Genomic DNA, 22,653 nt, shown 5'->3' on the forward strand with positions numbered 1-22,653 from the left:
TTTGTTGATAGTGTATTGAGTACAAAATGTAAAACAGTGACTTTTCCTGCTTCTGCCAATAAAACATTTTTTTCTCTACAGATGTGAACTTTTACTTGTCCTCATCTGTGTACAACATATGCATAATCAGTCGTTGACTCCAGTTTCCTAAACTTTATTGAACAATTTTACATTAGAAAAAAATCTGACGGCACGTACAGTAAATAAAATCAACCATCAATTTATTTTGTATGAACGGCAAGTAACTTCTACCAGCTCTTGGAAGAACCCACAATTGTTCTGCTCGTCACTATTCGTCAACTGCATAGAATAAATAAAAGAACAAAGATATAAAACAATTTTCAGACCAAAAAAAAACGGTCTGATAAAACTCCTCAGGCATCTGCTTTGTCTGCTCGGTGGCGCCACCTGGCGGTCAAACTTAATCAAGATGAGAACATTTGAACACGATTTAGTTTTTTTTTTTTTGTGCTTGTTTTTACATTCCAGGTGACCCCGCCATAATCGCAACATGATGTCGCCCGCGCAGCTATGCGGCCTTGCAGCTCTCCAGCAGACGGACCAGCAGGCGGTTCTTGAGCGACGGCAGCTTGTGGCGGTAGTCGCTGCGCAGGACGGCGGTCAGACGATGGCGGAGGTCGGCGAGGGTCGCGGGGGACGGACGGCAGGCGGGAACGTTGAGCAGGGTGCGGAACAAATGCTGCCACACGTCACCGTGAGGCATCCTGAGGGTGAGGAAAATAATCAAATTGCGATTTAATATACAATGATTTTTTTCCCGCTGGTTCAAGTCACGACTTGGTTCCAATTTCAGTTGCGTGCTCGTGTATCTCAATGTACTCCGATTTGTGTCCACGGTGTGAACCGCACACGAACACGAACCTTCGAAAGGACGCGCGGGTCCTCCACTCGCCGTCTTCTTCTTGCACCGCTTGCATGTACGACCCGAACAGCAGCACGTGGACCGTCCCCGCCGCGCCAAACAAGTCCGTCTGCAACCCACATCGTCGTCGTCATCATCATCATCATCATCATCATCATCATCATCATCATCATCATCATCATCATCATCATCATCATCATCATCATAAATCGCGCTCGTGTGATTTAATCTCATTTAATCCACGACTCCCGGATGGGATTAAACTAAACAAAAGCCGAGGTAGCGTCTGACCTGGTAGCTCCAAGGTTTCCCGCTGAGCATCTCGGTGCACTGGAAGCCGGACGTCAGGCACCTGGCGGTGAAGGCGGTTCCCGACGGGAAGAGGTCCATGTCGATGCTTTGGCCCAGGTCGATGAGGACCAGGCCGTGCTCCAGGTTGTCCGCCTCAAAGTTGTCGTTCTCCACGAACCTGCGCAACGGCGTTTGTAAAGCGCCGGCGAAATGCGCGCATGTGGCACGTGGCGTACCTTTGCCCGAGGACAAAGTTGTCGGGCTTGACGTCGGCGTGGACGATGCGAGCGGCGTGCAGTTCTTCCAGCATTCGCAGGATGCAGACGGCGAAGTAGATGGCGAGCGGCTGAGGCATCACTTTGTCGACGCCGCTTTTGTAAACGTTGGCTGTGTTCTGGCAGGGAAACACTTTGATTATTTCAACTGGGAGGAGCGGCGGGCTCACGAGGCAAAGCGGAGCACGGGCCCTTTTCATATACCAGCAGGGTGCCGTAGCTGTGCAGCTCGCCCAGCATGACGCTGCCGTCGGCGAAGACGTGAACCGAGTGCATGCGGGCGAACAGATGACGGGAGGGCGGAGGCAGGCGGAGGTCAAGCTGAGTGTTGATGTAAAACTCCCACGGATTGGCCGGTTTCTGCACCTGCTCGGCACAACGTCACGTTTACACACGGCCTGCTTTTGCGGGAACACTTCTCACACGTCGTCGTCAAATGTGGCATCTTATGGAGGGCCAAAAATGGCCAAATAAAATTGTAATAAATGTCAAAATAAAAATATAATGAATTAAATACAGAAAATAAATATATATATAATATATAGTAAAAAAAAAAAAAAAGAGATTCAAAAAAATATAAATAAATGCAGAAATAAAAACATTTAAATGTCAATCAATAAATTAAACGCGCTGCTCTCATTTTGATTTATTTCATGCTGCATATGCTGTCAGCATGAAATGCATCATGAAATGTTATTCAAATGAGGGGGCGGTCCTAAGTTTGTCTTGGGTAAATAAGTATGAGAGCAGAGTGTTTTTATTTCTTGATTGACATTTAATTCTATTTATATTTATTTTTAATTTATGTATGTATGTATGTATGTTTATTTATTTAATTTATTTGCTTTTATTCAAATTTATATTTATTTTTTCATATTCAATTTTTGAATGATTCTTTTTTTATATCAGTTATATTTTCACATTATTAATTTATTTTTGATTTTGGCATTTTTGGTCCTCCATACCATCTTACCTTCAGCACCATCTTGTCGCAGCTGGCAGGGTTAGTGGCCTGGAAAACGGTTGCAAACGCTCCTTGGCCGAGGACGCGGTCCACTCGCAAACACGCTTTTCCTGTCGCAGAGAACGGTTAGCACAGTGATTCTTAAACTTGTTGGAGGTACTGAACCACTTTTCTATGCGCACCAGGAACCCACGGACATCACAGATACAATGAAAACAGCAGAGGCCCCAGTACTGAACCCTGTGGAACGCCATACGTCCCGTTGATATATCACAGATACAATGAAAACAGCAGAGGCCCCAGTACTGAACCCTGTGGAACGCCATACGTTCCGTTGACATGTGAATTAAAATTGCGCATATTCGTCCCACCACTTTTTTTTGATCGAACCCCTGCTTTAGAATCTCCATGTTAGCTAGGCTGACCCTTAGCATCGCTATGCTAAGCAAGCCTTTCAAAGTTATTGTTACCCATGCTGATGGTCTTTTTGGCGGCGATGTCCGGGAGGCCGCGCTGCCAGATGACGCACTGCGGGTGCGAGGTGAGCGGCGGGTTCATCCTTGACAACAAGTCCGAGATGAGCTCACTGCTCCAGGGATCGGAGAGCAGCTGAGCGGCGTCAGAGGAGCCGCCGCGTTCTTTTTCCGGACTTGCCATGTGTTGGTCGGCGGCGGGCAGGAAGTCGGAGCCGCTGCTCCAGGAGTCAGAGAGCCGCTTGGCTGAATCAGGGAGGCCAGGACACTCTTTCTCGGGACTTGCCATGTGTTGGTCGGCGGACGGTAGGCTCGCGGGGGCCCACGCCATCGCATCTGAGGCGGGTGATGCGACGATCGGCTGGTGGGCGCTGAGCCCCTCGAACACGACGGCGCCGCCGCGTGGCCCCGAGGAGGCCGCCGACTGATTGGCGGCGCTGGCGGAAGACTTCTCGTCAGGCGGATGCTGCTCCGTGATGGGACTGAGTCAGAGGAGGCACCCAAGAAGCCAGTAAGTGCTTCAGAAGTAAACACATTGCAACTGTACAAACACTTTGAAGCGAGGGATAGACCCGATTATCGGCCGGGCCGATATTTGGCATTTTGACAAATATCGGCATCAGCCTTTTTACGAATCTGAAGGCCGATTTATAAGATGTTCACAGACAGTTTTTACTTGTGGCAAAAACATTTCGAACATATTCAGACACTGTCTGCGAAGATCTTTTGAAACCTTTTTACTAACCCTGACTAAAACCCCAAATTAGCTACAGTCGCAATTTTGCATGCATTTTTCATTTAGGAATTTATTTACAACTTCATGAAAGATGATGCTGACACTGCGAATTCCCTACACTTTATTTAAAAAAAAAGAAGAAGAAAATTAAGAAATTATGTTGACATATTTGAAAACTTTATTTCTAGTAGAAAATGTTAACGAACTATTTACCAGCTTAGTTTTAATTTAGCTTAACAAATACTGATGACCCTGGAAGCTCCCTGCAATTTTTAAAAATAATTTGTAAACAAAGCTGTCTATTCTTTATATGCTTAACTCATTCAAACCCCAAAACGTATTTATACGTTTATTATTATTACGTTTTTGTATGCTAGAGCAGTGATACAGCCTCTGACCTGAAGAGGTCGCTTAAAGCAATGGTAGTTATTACAAAAAATGGCCAGCAGGTGGCAGCAGAGTATAAGAGATCAACCAGGGCCATGATGGAACAAGCTCTTTTTGACAGTGTTTTCAACAGGTTTGTGAATAATGATGAAACTTAGCTATAGCTAATTGCTGCAAAACGGAAACAGATACTATTATACTTTTTTTTTCCTGGTGGAAGAAGAGACTCTAATCTTTCTTTTGGTAGGTTCCATGTTTTTATAGCAACACAATATTCTGTGTCAAAATCCAGTAAAACAGCTGGGAGCGAAGGGGGTTGCTTCAGGGGAAATGGTTGGGAGAGAATGAGTTAAAAATAAAATAAGAAGTTTTGTTCTTCTTAATTTTGATGCTAATATTTTCTCTTTTACGGCAAAGTAATATCGGCTTGAAATATCGGTTATCGGCCTCCTTGACCACTAATAATCGGTATCGAATCGGCACTGAGAAAGCCGCAAGCTTTTAAGAAGCGACGAGTCGGACGTTTTTCTTGCTTTACCTGAGCTTCTGCAAATGTCCCATGAAAGTGTTTTTGTCGGCCTCCCCGCCAGCGCATGTCACGTCCACTGGAAACGCACAACACGGAGAAAGGCGTCAAGTTGCCAATCGTCCACTCGACTGCCGCTCGAGCGCATTTGCGTTCGTCATCACGTGACAGGAAGCGGGAAGTGTTACCTGCGCCCTGGGAAGCATCGCCGGGCGTGGACACGCAGCACGCCGCCAGGGCGAAGTCGGCCGTGTTGTTGGGACACGCCGCCAGCCAGCCGTCGCCCCACGCGCTCACCTCGTCGGCCATCTTGTCCTGCCGGGACCACCCCGCCGCCGCAATGTTAGCATACTTCAAAACGTATCAGACTAGCGTTATGTTTTTACGTAACAAAAAGTCAATTCAGTCGTTCGAAACGTGACCATCAAATGTCAATCAAATCCGACTTACGGCGGACGGCAGATTTACTGACAAGCCTCGACCTTGCGTTGCTTTGCTCTTGCCCAGCGTGCGGGAAGCGGCGGCACTGCACACACACAAAAACAAAATAATTTTGGGCATAAAAACAACACTAGACTGTAAAAAAACAAAAACAAACTTATCATTCCTGTGATTTTTGCCAAAAACGGCTAAAAAAGGTGCACCCAAAGTAAATTTGAAGCTGTTCTTGAACCATTTGGAATATCAGCAAAGTATTGGTCTCTTTTTTTAAATTATACTTTGAATTTTTCACCCCAATAGTCAAAATCTATTTAGGTCCTACTGGCAAAAGGTAACAATTTTACCTTTTTTGGTACAAATATAATTAATTTTAGTTAATTTAATTTATTTGTATTACTTGCTTTATTTATTCACATTATTGGTATAATGTATGTATATTTAAAAATGTAAAAAAAATTTTTTTAAAGCATTTTTCGTTTTTATTTTCATAAACAAAAATCTTGATTTTTTTTGTTTTGGTTACTGCATTTCCTAAGTTGATACCAGGTAGAAAGTACTAGTGGTATCGATGCTTGGTATCGGTGACTACTTTACAATACTACTGGTATCGGTATGAAGAAAAGCGGCATCGAGCTTTCCAAATTCTTCTTGTCGCACAGACATTTTGACTCAAGTGCTCACTCAGCCTGCAGACATGATTGCATCTTAAAACTGTTGGGAAGGATTCAAACCTCCAGAAAGTCAGCTTTCAAACGATACATAACACGTTCAGGCACGCGCAAAGCAGCAAAACGGGCACATTGGGCCACTTCAGTCCAGAAACATTTTGCTCAAGTGACGATCATCTTCCAACTGACCTGACGTCATCCTGGTAGACGCTGAAGGGCTCCGCGGCGGCAGAATTGACCGGTGGGGCGGAGCCTGTGAGGCGGGAAGTGGAAAGAGAGAAGACGTAAAAAAAAATTTTTTTTGGGTAAACAATTTTTGTTATAACTAATCTGATATCATTTTAATGACCTGGACAACGATGCTAATTGTCATTAACCTGTCTATGACGTTTTACATTATATGTTAGCAACAAGCTAGTGGACTTTTATTAGCCGAATAGATGCAATTTAGTGCAGCTTTTTTTTTGGTGTCCGTTTCACAGAAAAGTGCGATTGACAGCTAAACATCTGGAAGCAGGCACGCCGAGCCTCGTTTAGCCGGAGGGTCTTCTTTTCCTTTACCTTTTGCATCATCCAACGGCTTCTCACTGCTTACGAACGCCGACACGTCACTCATGGGGTGATCGGTGGTCATCGTGGGGACCTGGAACATTCCCATGATCACGTCTGCAACACACACACACAAACACACGCACGCACGCCATTGTTGATGCTAACTAAAGATCTGTGAGCAAATAGAGACGTGATGATCGTTATTTCAGTATAAACAGCGGTGCCTTGAGATACATGCACTTGTAACTCAAATCTCTCGTACCTCAAATTTTGGATTCGGGTAAAAGCCACTAAAAAGATAAATAAATATAGTAAGTAAATAAATAAATACAATCAGAATTAAGGCCGGTTTCCCTTCCTAAGTGGTGTCACTCGTATGTCAAGGCGCCGCTAGATTTATCTTTTCGGGTTTGCCTGGCAAAGAAGAGGTGCTCACCCAGGGCCTCGCGCGTGTTGACGGTGGGCGACGGCGGCACGCGTGCCGGAGTGGCAGTGGCGTGCTGGCAGCCGAGTGAATTGTTGGGAGTGACGCTTCCCTGTGATTCTGACACGCAAACACAAACTCAGGTTTTGAACTCATTCACTGCCATTGACGGCTATAGACGTCAAAAATTCATTTGAACAATTTCTATTAGTTTTACATTTTTCCCACTTTTTTAACAAGAGTATGACTTTTTATTTTTTTTGTATTAGAACAAAAATAAAATGTGTGATTAATCGTGAGTTAACTAGTGAAGTCATGCGATTAATTACAATTAAAAATGGTAATCGCCTGATGCCCCTAATTTTTAATAATCTTTAAAAAAAAAAAAGATTAGTAAAAATTGGAAAACAAATAATTACAATCATTATTTATTTAAAAAAAGAAAGAAAAGATTATTACAAATAAGGGTTTTTTAATCGCAATTAATCGCATGACTTCACTAGTTAACTCACGATTAATCACAAATTTAATATCTGTTCTAAATGTACCAAAAACTTTTTTTCTAGGTTTTCATACTCTTGTTAACAAAAGTAGAAAAAAATGTTAAACTACTAGAAATTGTTCAAATGAATTTATGACGTCTATAGCCGTTAATGGCAGTGAATGAGTTCATCGGGATCAACATGATATTTCAACGTACACAAAACTCACCATACAAGTTCTCCGCTTTTCCTCTTGCCATGTGTTGGTCGGCGCGCTCCGGACTCACGAGGGTCCCGACGCCCACGATGGCATTTTGGTGCGGGTAACGCTGCGGCAAATCCTCCGCGATGGCAAAAGTCTGCGCGGCCGGCGAGGGGCCAAACGCCGTGCGGTCCCCGAAGGAGAGCGCGGCGGGTGGCGGCGGGGCCTGCGCCAAGGTGGCGGATGAGCTCAGCTGATGGCCGGCGAGTCCCTCGCCCACGATGGTCCCGGCGTGTGCTGCGGAGGAGGACGCTGGCTGACTGTCAGACTTTTCGTCAGGCGGACTCTGCTCGATGATGGGACTGAGTCGGAGGAGGAGGAGGCATGCGAGAAGCCGAGTAAGTGCTTCAAAATCAACTTGTTTAGACTTAAAAATAATAAGAATAATAGAATGACATTAAAGTAAACAAAACAATCAGAAGCCACTGCAACCTTCTATGTGCACCACTAGAGGGAGCCCATGTAACACATTTTACCAGAGCCATATATAGAGAGTCTGGCCAACGCGAGTAGCGCGCTAATTAGCATTAGCGAGTCAGACTGGAGTAGATCATTACAATTCCTTGCACATCTATAGATTGAAGCAAAAATTATTGTCAATCAAATCATTTGGAACCAAAAATCGTTCTTAATCGAAAATCTAATTGCAGACCCCAAAATCGGAATCGAATCGAGAGACATTTAAAGATTCCCACCCCTAATATATATGGTTCTAAATTTTAATTTAAACGTAATTTCAGTGTAACTGACAACCAAATGTCATATTTTCTCTTTCATTTTTCATCAATGCCTTTCAATTGTGCATGTAGAATATTTATAACATTTATTTACGACACAAAAAATCCAAAACCCATTTCCACATATTGGTCCTGTTTTATCAAGCGTTAAAACTGATCTTAACGTTGATTTCAATTATAAGTCTGTCGAGAGTGAATTGACTTAAAACCAACTTATAATCGATTTTAACTCTTGATAAAACGGCCCTGGTCTAATTTTTTTTTTTTTTGGGAGTCCCACAAGGACCCACAGAAAATGAAAAAGAGCCACAGGTTGCAAACCCCTGGTTTAGGTCCTAATTTGTAATACTATGAACCCGAGTCCCCGGTGAAAAAAAAAAAAAAGTTTGGGACAACTAATCTAGACTGTATTTCAGATTCCCTCGTGCACAGGAAGAGGAAGTGAAGGGCGGGAAGTTCAGCCTCTCACCTGAGTTTACACAGACGTCTGACGAACGTGTTTTCGTCGGCTTCTCTGTCGGCGAGCGTCACATCCACTAGGAAACACACAACATGCATTAGTCGAGCTGGGAAAAGTGTCGAAAAGTTGAAAAAGATACCAGGAAGTGATACCTGCGCCCTGGAAGGCGTCCCCGGCCCCTTTGTGCGCGAAGGGCGTGGACACGCAGCGCGCCGCCATGGCGAAGTCGGCCGTGTTGTTGGGACACGCCGCCAGCCAACCCTCGCCCCACGCGCTCGCCTCGTTGGTCGTCTTGTCCTGCTGGGACCACCCCGCCGCCGCCGCCGCCATGTTGGCTTCCTGGCATACATCCAATGTTAGTCGAACAACAAGGCACGACCATCGAAAGTCAATCGTATCAGACTCACGGCGGACGGCAGATTCTCCGTCAAGCCTCGGCCTCGCGTTGCTTTGCTCCTGCTCAGCGCGTGGGAAGCGGCAGCACTGCACAACAACAACATCATCATTTTTTTGCTCACGAGTTGAAACAAATAGCATCAAAAAAATATTGAATTGCCTCAAGTTGTAATATGAGGTTTGCCGAATGTTGGTGCATAAGAGAAAACGAAACAAAATTGGAAAAACTTGCACAATGAGGCACTTTTTTTAACAAGTGACAATCATCTGCCCGACTGACCTGGCGTCATCCTGGTAGATTGTGAAGGACTTTGCGGTGGCAGAATTGACCAGTGGGGCGGAGCCTGTGAGGCAGGAAGTAGCCAAAGTTACATTTTGTTTGTTTAAAAGACATCAAGGTTTGTTTGTTTTTTAATGTTGAGGGGATTTAGTGTGAGAAAAAAAAATGTAAATAAAAAACATTTAAAAAAGGAATTTTGTGCCAAAAAGAATAGATCAAATCAGTTTAGAAAGAAAAAAAAACACACAAAATTGACAGCAACACTTGACTTGTTTAGTGATCGACAAAAATAAAAAAATTAAAAAAAGATCTGATGCTTGGGCATCGTGTGGGTTAGAATGATTGGAACAGCTATGCTAATTTTCGTTAGCTCGTCTATGGAGTTTCACATTATACATTAGCAATAAGCTAGTGGACTTTCATTAGCCTAAAATATTTTTTTATTTGAACTTTTTGGTGTTTAAATACACAACATTTAAGTCTTCCTTTCCTTTGCTCTAAGTCACAGGTGTCAGAGTCCTGCATGTTTTCAAGGTGTCTCTACTCCAACACACCTGATTCAATGAGCTTGCTGATGAGCTGAAATATGAATCCCCTGTGTTGAACATGGGAAACCTCGAAAACATGCAGGACTCGGACCTCCCCCCCCCCCCCCCCCCCCCCCGAGGACCGGACTTTGACACCGCTGCAGGAGGCGCTTACCGTTTGCATCATCTGCCGGCTTCCCGGCGGGGACGGCCGCCGACGCGTCGCTCGGGGGTTCGTCGGTCAACGTGGGGAACTGAAACATTCCCATGATCACGTCTGAAACGCACAAGTGGCATTGTTGAAGCCAACGTTTTTTGGAGAGGTTTTGCTCGGCAAAGAAGAGGCGCTCACTCAGGGCCTCGCGCGTGTTGACGGTGGGCGATGGCAGCACGTGTGGCGGCGTGGCAGTGGCGTGCTGGGAGCTCAGCAGCGAGTTGCTGGGAGTGATGTGGGAAACATCGTGCGCGCTATCCTGTGATGCTGCCATGCACAAACACACGCGGGTTCGAAAATCGGGGCCTTGACAGGATCTATGCGACTTTTAGTGCACATGCAAGTCACCATTGAGGTTCTCCTGGGCTTGTGTTTCACGGCAGCCTTCCTGGGGCCCTTGATGGCACATCTGGAGAAGCAAAAGCAGATGTTAGGATGCCAGATAATCATCGTCGTCGTCATCGGGGGAGCTGATGAGCATCCCGCACCCGAGCCGGTTCACCTTCAGCTTCCTGCTCATCTCGTGGACTTGGTGCCGAAGCCTGGCAACAGCCTCATCATCCTCACTCTCCAAATGCTCCGCTTCACGTGCAACAACGGGACACGGGCAAGACGGCGGCGGCGGCGGCGACGACGACGACCCCTCCCCTCCGCATTTATATCTCAGGCGCTCCTCGGCCTCCCGTTTCTGCTGCCTCTTCTGCAAGTACGTCCGCGCCCGCACTTCCTCGAAGCAAAGCTCGGACCCTTCCGATGTCAGCGCGTCCTTGGAGTACATGCTCACAAGCGCCCGATCGCTGCGCTCGGGCTGATGGCTGGAGGACCTCGAAACTCTGGAGGGCAAAGGTCACGTTCACCCAAAAAAAAAGTGTCTACATATGTTTGACGTCATGTGTCCCCGGCTATGTCGTTTGTGCGCCATTGTTATTATGACTTACGTGCGCACGTAAGCGGCCTCACTGGATTGGATCTCGGCTGTGGCCTGAGTAGAAGCAGACGAAGGTTTCGTTTACGGAATATTGTTAAAATTAGAGATAGATCGATATGTTTATTTTCAGGGCTGATACCGATTATTAGCAGCCTAGTAAAGGAGGCCGATATTTGAAGCCGATATTCATTTTCATAAAAGGGGGAGGGGGGGGGGGGATACTCACGTAAATTATTATTATTATTATTTTAAATACAAATGCCTATGTTGTAATGTCTTAAAGCATGTTTATTGAACAGTTTTTCAGACTTTTCAAAATGTAGATTAAAAAAAATATATAATTAGACAATAGACTTCATTTTAAATAAAAAAATAAATAAAAATTCTGGAAGTCTTAAAAAGCTAAATGGAAACTTAAACAAGTAAATAATATAGCTCTGTATAGTTTTTTACAGTAAAATATTTTTTTCCAAAATTTATTAAAAACTGAAATCTTAAACTTTTACATTTCTTCAAGGTTCCCAGGGTCAGCAGCATCTCTTATAAAGTTAACTGAAAATGTAAACAAATAGTAGAGATTAAAAAGGTTTTCGATCGACCTTTTATCGACCGTCAGATTAAAAAAAAAAAAAAAAAGAGGCCGATACCGATATTCATCTCAATGCCCAATATCGGCGTCCCTAATTAGAATCCATGATTGCGCCTCGCTCGAGGCTGCTGCTCGCTCAGGTTAACAGCTGTGTGCTAACTGGCTAACCGTTAGCTAACTCCGCTGCACTGTTGAGAGCTCAGATGTCGCTAGTGGCCTTGGACAGATCATGTCATGTATGAACGCGTTTTTTTCCCTGACGTTTGCTCAATAAAGACGACTGAGAGCTTCGCCATTTTTTTTTCTCTCTTCCTCTCATTGAAGTATTTGATTTATAAATCATTCCTGCCCTAACGGAGTTGCTCGTGTTTATGAAATGGAGATGAGGCACCTGTGATGGAGCAGCGGGCACGCTGTCTGATGACGGCTGATGATTCTGCGGCAGCTTCGGAACTCCTGCATCACATCCGGCGGCAAACAAATTAGCAGCGGACGACAACAGCTGCAACGGGACCCAAACAACCTCCGAACTCTCACCTTCTGACACCATTTCCTGGCTTTTGCTTCTGACTTGAAACTTCCTGGGGAATCACATGTAGAATTTTGAGTCGGCAAATATGACAACAAAACCCCGCAGTGATTGAGAAGTGGAAGCTACGCGTTACCTGTACTCTGCCATGACGTTTTCAGAGGGCCGGGCTCGGTTCTCCAGAGCTTTGCGGTAAACAGCATCTGCTTGCTCCGTCATTGCTTTTTGCTCAAAGCACTGAGCCCAGGCCACATAGAGCGCCGCCGTCCTGGTGCCCACGCCCTCACTGAAGATGTGGTCGAACAGGGCGATGGGCTCGGCGTAGTAAGTGGCCTGCAAACAACAAACTCCCGTAAGAGCACTTTGGATTTGGATTTCAGAAATCCAATTGCCATGAAGACACACTTACATATCTGACGCACATGTTGACGAATCGGTCGTCGTCGGCATATCGCTCCACACTGAGAAAGTTCTGCACCAGCCTGGCGAGCACCACTGACATTTCGCTGCTGCCGCCTGCAGGTACATTTTCGTCCATGTACTCCACAAACCTGCCAAGCGCACACAGTGGGGGGGAAAAAAGTGACAAAAGTCTGTTGTGATGTTTGCTCAGCTGCTGGTCAGTCACCGAATGAGAAGAGAAGAGCAGAGACTCACTTGAGCCATGCATCCAGGGGGTCATCTCCCGAGTATGTGCTGAAGCAGCTTTCAAACGCTCTGTCAAATTTGGTTTACAATGTGAGTTATTCATATTGCAGGATGACACACTAAAAAACTGCTTCAACAAGTCTGTCGTAAATAAACACCAGCAGTACGTATGTGTCGAAAAGCACAAATTTAGCACTTGGCAGGATGCATTTGAGGTGGCCAATCTTTAAAAAAAAAAAGAAAAGGAAAAGACGATCCAGTTCATTATTGTACAGATGTATGATGGTTCTTTATGCGATGAGGCAGTGCCGCAGTAGCAAAATTCAAACGCAACCAGAATGAGGCAAGCGGAATCAAAATAAGGCCATCGAGAGTCACAACAATGCCCGACCCCACCAGGAGACGAAATCTTGTACAAACGTCATTTGCTACGGCACAAACTTTGTCCACCGTTTTAGCATCGTTAATAAGTCAAAAGCCATGAGGGGGGGAAACGAAATACAGTATACTGCAGCACTCAGGAAGCACAAATGAAAACTCCTCGTAGGACTAGAACTTCAAGTAGTTTTTCTTTACTTACTTTAAACAACAGGTCACATCCATTTTCGTTATCTGAGGAATAATAAATGAATACAAATTTTAAACTAAAATAAATGGTCTTTTTTCATCTTACGCCGCCCCGAAAGTTCCCAATCGAGTAAACGTTCGCTAACGTTTTCCTGGTTGGTGTTTGAATTTCGCGCTCAGCCAATAGCAAGCCGAGAATCTTGTGACGTACTCCCACTGTGCATTACGCATAGCTGCTTGTCTTCTTCTTCTTTCTGTTAATAGCGGATTGCAAGCAACATATATGCGCATACTGCCATCTACTGTACAAGAGTGCGTAGCATTCATGTCCTCGCTTCCACACTACAAAACAGCAGTCCCAGTGTTGCCAATTTAGCGACTTTCCCAAATGGCAAATTATCTTTTGCTTTAATTTACTCAAAATTAGTAAATCTATTTTCTCAATTCGACAATATGACATCATTTTAATAAATAAATAAAAATAGCACGAGGAGTAACAATAAAATAATTAAACTTTAGCTGATTATGCCTCAGAAGATGAATTGTAAGCTTACGTGATCTTCAAAGTTTAGTCTGATTTCATCTGCTGAGGCCAAACTCCCTAAACTTTTAATGGGTCGAAATCTAGGATGATGTCCTAGCTTAGCCTATTGGAATTGACTTTCCAGTGAGCTTTCAACAGTTCCTGAAACTTTGTAGTCAATATATTTTTTCCCAAGATGCAAGGACCAAAACTTTGAACCCGTTTTTCTCAAAACTAGGGATTTGAATCTGGCAACATTAGAATTGCTGTAACTTTAATTATCAATTTAAAAGGAATTAAGTGTCGAAATAGAATATAGCAACATCTCAATTATTTTATTTGTTTTGACTCATGAGGACCTTTTTGCTATTTCTTATCTATTTCAGTCTGCGCGTGCGCGCACATCCTGGTAGGATCCTTCTGTATACCGCGATGAAATATCGCGAGACTTGTACCTGTCACTTTACTTCCGGCATCGCGCGGCTGGCTGACAGACGCGTCCATGGCAGACTTCTCGGAGAGGTCGGTGCAAGCGGCCGTAGTCGTGTCCTTCCTGGCGGGCTTCGCGGCTGGCTGGCAGGCCAGCAGGATGCGGAGGAAGTTTCTGGAATGGCGGAAGAAGAGGCTACAAGACAAACTGAGCGAAACGCAGAAGAAAATAGACTTGGCCTGAACGCTAACACGCGGTCGTGGACACAACATTAGGTACACAAACATCAAGTCCGTCAGGCTTTGTTTTTGACTGTAACATAGAGATATTCATTTAACACATTAATTTATAGTAATGTGCTTGCATTTTGTAAAAGGAATTCCTGTCTAAACTAGACCGACTATCAATCAGAACAGAAGTAAGGGTTATCTTTGTAAGTCAACAGTGGACTCTAGTGGCCAAACGTAGAATGACAGCTTGTAAAATGCAACGCCCCCTCCCGGGTTAAAAAAAAGAAAATCCTGTCATGTTTTTATTATTTAATTAAAGTTTTGACACATTTTACAACTATACAAACTCAAAAAAAATATATAGGAACACGATATAACATCAAGTTAATATTAGATTAAATAATTGATGAAAGTGAATTGTGTGTACAATTAAATGTGGCCTTGTTAAATATTATGGACAGTGGACACATTTCAGATATTTTCACACAAAGATGTAGAACATTTTTGCATCTGATTCATCATTTTATAAAATGTTTCTAAATTTTATATACATGAAAATCCATATTTAGCTCATTTCCATCGTGTCACTAATGTCGCATATAATGTTTACAACTCTGAAAATTCTTGGAATTGTACAACCCTAAGTACGTTTAAGTATGTTATCATTAACATTAACGACATCTGTCCCACTCAATTCCAAATGTATTTGTATTTTTCAGGTGTGTGCGCTGCTCTCAGAGGATGGCTGCCAAATGTTTCTCGTCGGCTTGCCAATTGGACTTTTGACATTTGTCCACATTGCAAACGCGCAAGAACACGAGCATGTATTGTCTAATTTTTCATGTCAAACAAATAATGATGTCTTCCAAAGATGACCAAGATTCACAGCACTCAATATGAACAACATGTCGATGGACTTGTAAATATTACACAATTACCAACGTTTGAATAAAATATACTGTTAAAAATTTTTTTTCTTCTTTTGTTTATGACAGCATATTAAATTACTTAGCAACTGGAAAGTTTTGTCTTGGGTGATGTGTTTCACAGAACATGAAGACAGTCACGTTATATGATTATTATTATTATATATATATATAATGCAAATACAGTACATGCTTCCTGCCATGTTAAACAGTATATGGACGCCATTGTGATGACAAACTAACTGCTTCCTCCCACATCCCAAAACCTTAAAACAAAGTTTTTTTTAATGTGTATTATAATATAAATAAAATTAGATTTAAAAAAAAAAAGTTTATTCCCATCCATAGGTGGTGCTAGTGCACTGTAAGATTCAAAACACATTTTGTGTGTGTGCTAAATGCGATGTTTTTTTTCTTTCTATTAGGCCAATTACGAGTGAAGACGTTAGAAGATGTCACAAGCGGATGGAGATGTCATCTGATAATAAGAATAATCAGCAGTCTCATATATTTTATTTACTTGACGACACTTGAAGAGCTTTATGGGACGCGACTGTCGTTAATATAAAGTGCCGAGTCAGGAGGGAAATAAAGTGCAGGTGGCGTTTAATTAGACGTGCGTTTATGCATTATGTCACAGTAGATGCCAAGTTTATATATATATATATATATATATATATATATATATATATATATATATATACATATATATATATATATATATATGTGTGTGTGTGTGTGTATTACAAGGAAAGCATTTCAACATTTTTGACGTAACATTGCGAAAACTTTAACTTCTATCGTAAGGTCCATGTAGTAGCTACATTGGTGCCTTGACATAAAAAAAATAATAGTATTAATGAACAGTATTATACAAATATGCAGTAACGATTTAAAGAAAAATGCATTCAAACTAATCGGATTTGGAAGAACAAAGTCAGTCGGCAGCTCATTGCAAGTGAGGTTTACACCACCCTGTTATTCAGTTGAAGTTCATTTAATAGTCTGTTCCAATACTTTTGCTCACTTGAAAAGTGGGCAGCTTCAAGCAAAAGGTCATGAGTTGCGTAACAATACTCATGGAGATATAAATACCATGAAATAAAAGCTGCAATTGTCAACTTTTTGTCTCATTCATCTTTTGATTCAGCTCATCTCAAATCCAAAGCCACGCAACGCCGCCACCTACAGGCGCCCGTGAGTCATTACAGACGAGCCCTTTTCTCAAAAAGTGACTCGACAAATCTCTCCGTCCGCAGCAGTGACTGAGTTAAACGCGCCTGACATGGCGTAGCCTACTTTTGAAATTGGATGTAAAAAAAAAAAAAAAATAGAAGAAGAAGAGGGGGGTGAAAAAAAAGAAAAGAAGACAGCAAAGGCAGCTTAGTGAGAATTAAAGAGTGCGAAAGTCACGGGAGGCGGCTGAAGTGTGTTTGCTTTCGATTCTGGAGAGGCTCTCGTAATCCGGCGCTGGCTCATGCTGGGCCTCTGCTGTGATCAACGTCGTGGCTGTTGCACTCGAGTGCGTGTGCGTGTGTGCGTGTGCGCGCGCGCGCCAAGTCCCTGTTTATTTAGCAACACGCTGTGCGTGACTTTCAGAGGGGATGAGGATGATGAAGAGAGATGACAGAAGAGCGAGAGAAGGGGATCACGCTGACCGCCATCCATCAGATGTTCCCAATTCAGATAATGAGACTTCGGGAGCTCCTTGATTGGCTCTCCTCGCTGTCTTGGTTATTAGGCAGTAAGAAGGGGGGGGGGGGGGGGGGGACATGGGGGCGGGGGGACTTCATTAGGAGAATGTCTTATAAAACCTGTTTCTACTCCGTCCTCCCCATGAGATAAAATAATAACAGAAAATAATTCAAATGGAATTGTATAAATAATAAATATACTCATTGTCATGCTGAAAAAGTAGTAAAAACAGCAATATATGCTATAAATAAATAAATGAACATATATAAATAATATGTATATATATATATATATATATATATATATATATATATATATATATATATATATATATATATATTTTAGGGGTGTCAAAATTAGTGTTTTAATTCTTAGTTAAATTAAAACGCCACCATTTTTTATAGCAATAATTGAATAATAATACATATATTTGTGGAAAGTGGGGTCAAGTTGTATTTTACAATTTTTAAAATGTGCAGAATTTCACAAGTTACTTCATGTTAAAGATTAGACAGCTCTTAATATTAAATTAAAATGCACCAAGCTGTCACCAACGTCTTACAAATGCAATTATGCCATCTAGTGGCAGAAAAATGACCTCAACACAAATCAATATCACACTCGTTTTTTATAGTACAGTATATATATATTTTTAATTTTAACGCACTTTTATGAATTATTATGACTGTATCAATGACTGAAAGATGCAGCCATATTTCTATTCGTTTCACATTTCCCCTCTTTTATGTTAACAAGAGTATAAAAAATGTATTGTACATTTTATAGTACATTTAGAACGGATATAACATTTGCGATTAACCGTGAGTTAACAATTGAGTTCATGCGATTAATTACAATTAAAAAAAATTAATTGCCTGACACCTCTATATGACAGAAAATAATTCAAATGAAAATGTATAAATAATAAATATTCTAATTGTCATGCTGAAGAAGCAGTAAAAACAGAGCACTATAAATAAATAAATAAAGAAAGAAAGAAAGAAAGAAATATGAAGAAAAAATTTACATATATTTACACGTGTGACACATTCTGGTGTCGTGGCTTGTTGCTAGGCAGAGTTCATAGGGCCCAGTCGTAACTGCCCTACAGCCCAAACGAAAAAAGGCATCCACACACACGATGATGAGCAAATGGATAAGAGAAAACTTTCTACAAAGGCATGTGTAGACGGATGAAAGTATGGTTGGACGGTCGAACGGACAGACGGATAGAACACTAGTTGCATGAGAGGTAATGGACAGAGTGCTCCCAGTGAGCGGCGCGGAGGTCAAAGTTGGGCGTCCCCGCTGGCGTCGTCGTCATCCCGGCTGAATGGAAGCACTCAAGATGTTGTGGATAAAAGCAGGATATTAAAGCAAACAAGTGGCATGCAGCCATATGCGGCGCGCTAAAAGCTGCCGCCGCCACTCGCTCCCGTCCTCCCCTGTTGGCTAGCGCGCGTGCGTCCGTTCCAGACAATGCGGACACTCCAGGGAGGGTGTGCGTGTTTGTGTGTGTGTTTACTCTCATCATCGAACTGGTAAAAGCTTTCGCTAAAGCTTTTACGCCGCTATGAAGGCCTAACAGGCAAAAGCGGCACAATGGTACGTTTTGTACAAGTGTAGCTTTTAGGATGCCACGTGTGCGGTCGTTACACCCCGCCAAAAGGCACAGGCTACAATTCGGCTTAGCATGCTATGCTAACATTTGACGCAGCACATGTCACTTTTTTCCACTGAACAAACTTTTTTGTTACATTTTATGTTGTTTGTTTCTATAAACCTACAGAATGCTAAACGTCGACTGAGTGTTGTCAGCCATTTAGTCGCCGCTTGTTGGTTTGTTGATAGCTTTATTGGCTAACGTAGCGCGTTGTGTCAAAGTGCTCTTATTTACGCCATAGTTGAAAAGCCACAACAGCACATATAAAACATTTTGTTGCTGTTGGTGAGTTAGTAAGTTAGCTTGTCAGTCAGCCCGTTTGCTAGCTTATTAGCGCACTAGTTTGTTTTTATATGGAACTCACCAATTTTGATTGTTGGCGAGTTTGATTGTGAACTACGGCAGTTGCTACGTTAGCTTGTTTGTGAGTTCATTTGCTATTTTGTGGATTTGTTAGCTCAGCAGGTTGTCTTTGTAGGCAACAGAACAGGTTTTTAAAATCTTGTTTGTTAATTAATTGTAACTATTTGGTGGGTTGCTTCATTAGCTAGTTTGATACTTATTGGTGGGCTAGTTTAACTAGTTAGTTGTTTACTTTTATGAACCCTAAAGTTATTTTGACAAGAAAACATGCAATTGTATGAGAATCAAATTATGATTTTTTAAAAAAATTTTTTGCAAAATGACGAAAACTAAACTATTTAAGAGAAAAAGTTAAAAAAAATAAAATAAAATTATGAGCCTGTATTTATAATATTAATCCACTAGTCTAGTCTGTTTCTCTACTAAATATCGCAGGAAATGACTTGTGGTTGAATCACATGCTAACTAGCTGTTATTCGAAATCCATCGAACTAACAATGTGACGTATTTATGTATTATTTTCATTAAACGGTCGTGCAACCACTATCCAGCCTTCAGAATACATTTGCGGCGTGGATATGCTTGGAGTCCCAAAGGAGGAGGCGGCATGTAGTTAATATTCTTCCTCCATGTCAGTGTCGCGCACTTTGGCAAATTTGCCAATTACTTTCGTTTTTGAAGAAGTTTGCATTATGTCGCGGGATGAATAATCACTGCGGGCGCCGGGAATTAACCTTTTAATGCGTATGTGTCTCGCCTCATAAACACGCCCCCGTACACACACGCGCGGAAAAGTCAGCTCATTGTGGAAAGTGCTGGAGTCTATAAATCCCGCATTGGAATAATAATAAGCGTGTCATTGTAATTCAGGTGGATCGAGTGGAAATGAGATTTTTTGGGAGGGGGTTACTTTTTGCATATTGTGCAGCGTTCTCCTGCTTGAAAAGGAAAAATGATTTGATGGCTTTAACTCGTCTCACCTTGCATCTTCATTACGTCTCCACACGTCGCATCAATGACCTCGGAGAAAATGATACAAAAAGGCTTTTTTTGTTTTTTGGGAGCAATACGGTGTACCCTCGTTTATCATAGTGGCTATTAAAACACACTTGTAATACATTAAAATGCACCTTTAAAGTATAGTACTCACATCATTGTCCAAATACGGTGCTCAGTGTACTTGCTACAAGCTGTTTACTTGCAACTACCAGTTGAAGTTTACTGTAAAAATGACACACAAAACAGTGCCGCGAGTAGCGCGCTAGTTAGCATTAGCGAGTCGGACGAGAGTAGATCATTACGATTCCTTGAACGTTTATAAATTGAAGCAAAAATCATTGTCAATCAAATCATTTGGAATAAAAAATCGCTCTTATCCGAAAATCGACTCTGAATCGAATCGCGCACCCAAAAATCGGAATCGAATTTGCACCCAAAAATCGGAATCGAATTGTGAGACATTCAAAGATTCCCACCGCGAGTCAAACCCTTAAAGCAAGCCAATCCAATTTTTTTTTTTGGTAGGTTATTCATTTGACCCGACTTATTGAGTTAACCCCCTAAAGTTGGGTCAGTCCCTTTTTGACCCAATTTGGGTTATTCTTACCCATCTGTATTTCGAGTGTAATTGCGCATATCTGAAATAATGCTGCTACGGCTGTTAAATACGTCACGCCTTAACGTTTACGTCTATCAGGCTTGTCCTTCCTCATCCGAGGCGCCCTCAAGTCAGGATAATGACAGCACAATATTTGATTAATCCATGCCGACGCATTCCAGCTTTCCAGGCAAACGTCGGCACAAAAGAGAAGCAAAAAAAGCAACTTTTCTGAGATGCTTGGCTCTTAACGCGGGAGGCAAATTAGTCTCGCGTGAGCCCAAGCGAGAGTGACATTAATTATTTCTGCTGCAATTTTGGGGCGCCGCGTGAACTGACATTATGAGAGATCCTCTAATAAAGAAATGCTGTTTGTTCTGATTGTAATTGCCGGGCTGCTTAATGTTATTGCAGACGTTTACTTTGAGGCTCCACGCTTGACTGCGCCCGCTGAGAGTTAGCAGCCTGCTTTCAGGAGAATTTAGGAGCATTTTGTGCAAAAAAGGTAATGCGGTGTCGAGAAACAGACTTCTTTCCAGGCTTGCTTAAAATACGGCAGCCTGGAGCTCGTTTGAAGTTGTGACAAATGTGAGCAGCGGCCTTCGTCGGGTGGCCAAGCTCTGACCTTGTGGAGCTGAGTTATTGCGAGTTTTGCCTTTTATGACGACAAGTCAAACTTGGCCGCCGGGCTCTGCGCGCACATGCTAGGGTGAAAACAAAATGTTTCATCGTTTAGTGTCGCCCATCTGTCTAGGTCAAATCCGGGAGCGATCGAGGACAGAAGTTTGTTTTCGAGGGACACTTTGAAATGGCCCAACGTGATTCTAAAATGGCGGCTTTAAACCACAATGGCAGACTTCCTGTGTCTTTTCAGGCGTGAGTTCTTAAAACTTTCTTGTGGGTCTACTTATGACAGACGTGCATGCACAATGTTAGCACGCTAAGAGGTGGCTAATTTACTTTGAATGAACCTTGGAGAAGTCCAAAATGACCATAAAAGGCCACTTCAAACCAAAATGGCTGACTTTCTGTGTCATTTTGGGCATGGATTCTTAAGACTTTTTTTTTAGGCTTTGTCATGACCACCTTTGGCTATTAAATTTAATGTTGCTAAGTCAAACTGTCTTTGGAGGCCGAATTTTGTTTTAAGGAACAATGGAAATATCCAAAATGGCCGACTTCCTGTGTTTTCTTGGGCGTGGGTTATTGTGACTTTTTTTATAGGTCTTGTCATGACCACCTTTGCTATTAAATTTCATGTTGCTAAGTCAAACTGTCTTTGGAGGCCGAATTTAGTTTTAAGGAACAATGGAAATATCCAAAATGGCTGACTTCCTGTGTTTTTTTTGGGCATGGGTTAATGAGACTTTTTTATAGGCCTTGTCATGACCACCTTGGCTATTAAATTTCATGTTGCTAAGTCAAACTGTCTTTGGAGGCCGAATTTAGTTTTAAGGAACAATGGAAATATCCAAAATGGCCGACTTCCTGTGTTTTTTTGGGCGTGGGTTATTGTGACTTTTTTATAGGCCTTGTCATGACCACCTTTGGCTATTAAATTTTATGTTGCTAAGTCAAACTGTCTTTGGAGGCCGAATTTAGTTTTAAGGAACAATGGAAATATCCAAAATGGCCGACTTCCTGTGTTTTTTTGGGCGTGGGTTATTGTGACTTTTTTTTAGGCTTTGTCATGACCACCTTTGGCTATTAAATTTCATGTTGCTAAGTCAAACTGTCTTTGGAGGCCGAATTTTGTTTTAAGGAACAATGGAAATATCCAAAATGGCCGACTTCCTGTGTTTTTTTGGGCGTGGGTTATTGTGACTTTTTTATAGGCCTTGTCATGACCACCTTGGCTATTAAATTTCATGTTGCTAAGTCAAACTGTCTTTGGAGGCCGAATTTTGTTTTAAGGAACAATGGAAATATCCAAAATGGCCGACTTCCTGTGTTTTTTTGGGCATGGGTTATTGTGATTTTTTTATAG

General features: G+C 42.4%; 2 protein-coding genes across 2 annotated transcripts; one reads left to right on the forward strand and one right to left on the reverse strand.

Moving 5' to 3' along the window:
• Window positions 1–137: 137 nt before the first annotated feature.
• On the reverse strand, window positions 138–13,395 carry bub1 (BUB1 mitotic checkpoint serine/threonine kinase). The gene is made up of 29 exons (XM_086061145.1): window positions 13,253–13,395; window positions 12,682–12,741; window positions 12,434–12,575; window positions 12,161–12,357; window positions 12,033–12,076; window positions 11,887–11,951; window positions 10,917–10,960; window positions 10,481–10,811; window positions 10,327–10,387; window positions 10,117–10,245; window positions 9,940–10,041; window positions 9,238–9,301; window positions 8,969–9,044; window positions 8,714–8,900; window positions 8,571–8,637; window positions 7,332–7,666; window positions 6,633–6,740; window positions 6,206–6,310; window positions 5,834–5,897; window positions 4,986–5,061; window positions 4,724–4,850; window positions 4,548–4,614; window positions 2,884–3,368; window positions 2,423–2,523; window positions 1,654–1,815; window positions 1,411–1,568; window positions 1,175–1,352; window positions 883–992; window positions 138–725 (listed from the first exon to the last, which is right to left on the reverse strand). Exons 1-29 carry the CDS (start codon window positions 13,273–13,275, stop codon window positions 530–532), a joined length of 3,864 nt encoding a protein of 1,287 aa, XP_085917271.1. The 5' UTR covers window positions 13,276–13,395; the 3' UTR covers window positions 138–529.
• Window positions 13,396–14,229: 834 nt separating this feature from the next.
• lnc.lemp (lncRNA encoded micropeptide) lies at window positions 14,230–15,444 on the forward strand. Its single transcript, XM_086061427.1, has 2 exons — window positions 14,230–14,467; window positions 15,142–15,444. Exon 1 carries the CDS (start codon window positions 14,265–14,267, stop codon window positions 14,433–14,435), a length of 171 nt encoding a protein of 56 aa, XP_085917553.1. The 5' UTR covers window positions 14,230–14,264; the 3' UTR covers window positions 14,436–14,467; window positions 15,142–15,444.
• The last annotated feature ends 7,209 nt before the right edge of the window (window positions 15,445–22,653 follow it).

This window comes from Leptonotus elevatus, chromosome 18, assembly GCF_054856555.1.
Source record: "Leptonotus elevatus isolate MCC_2025b chromosome 18, RoL_Lele_1.0, whole genome shotgun sequence".
NCBI classification, from domain to species: domain Eukaryota; kingdom Metazoa; phylum Chordata; class Actinopteri; order Syngnathiformes; family Syngnathidae; genus Leptonotus; species Leptonotus elevatus.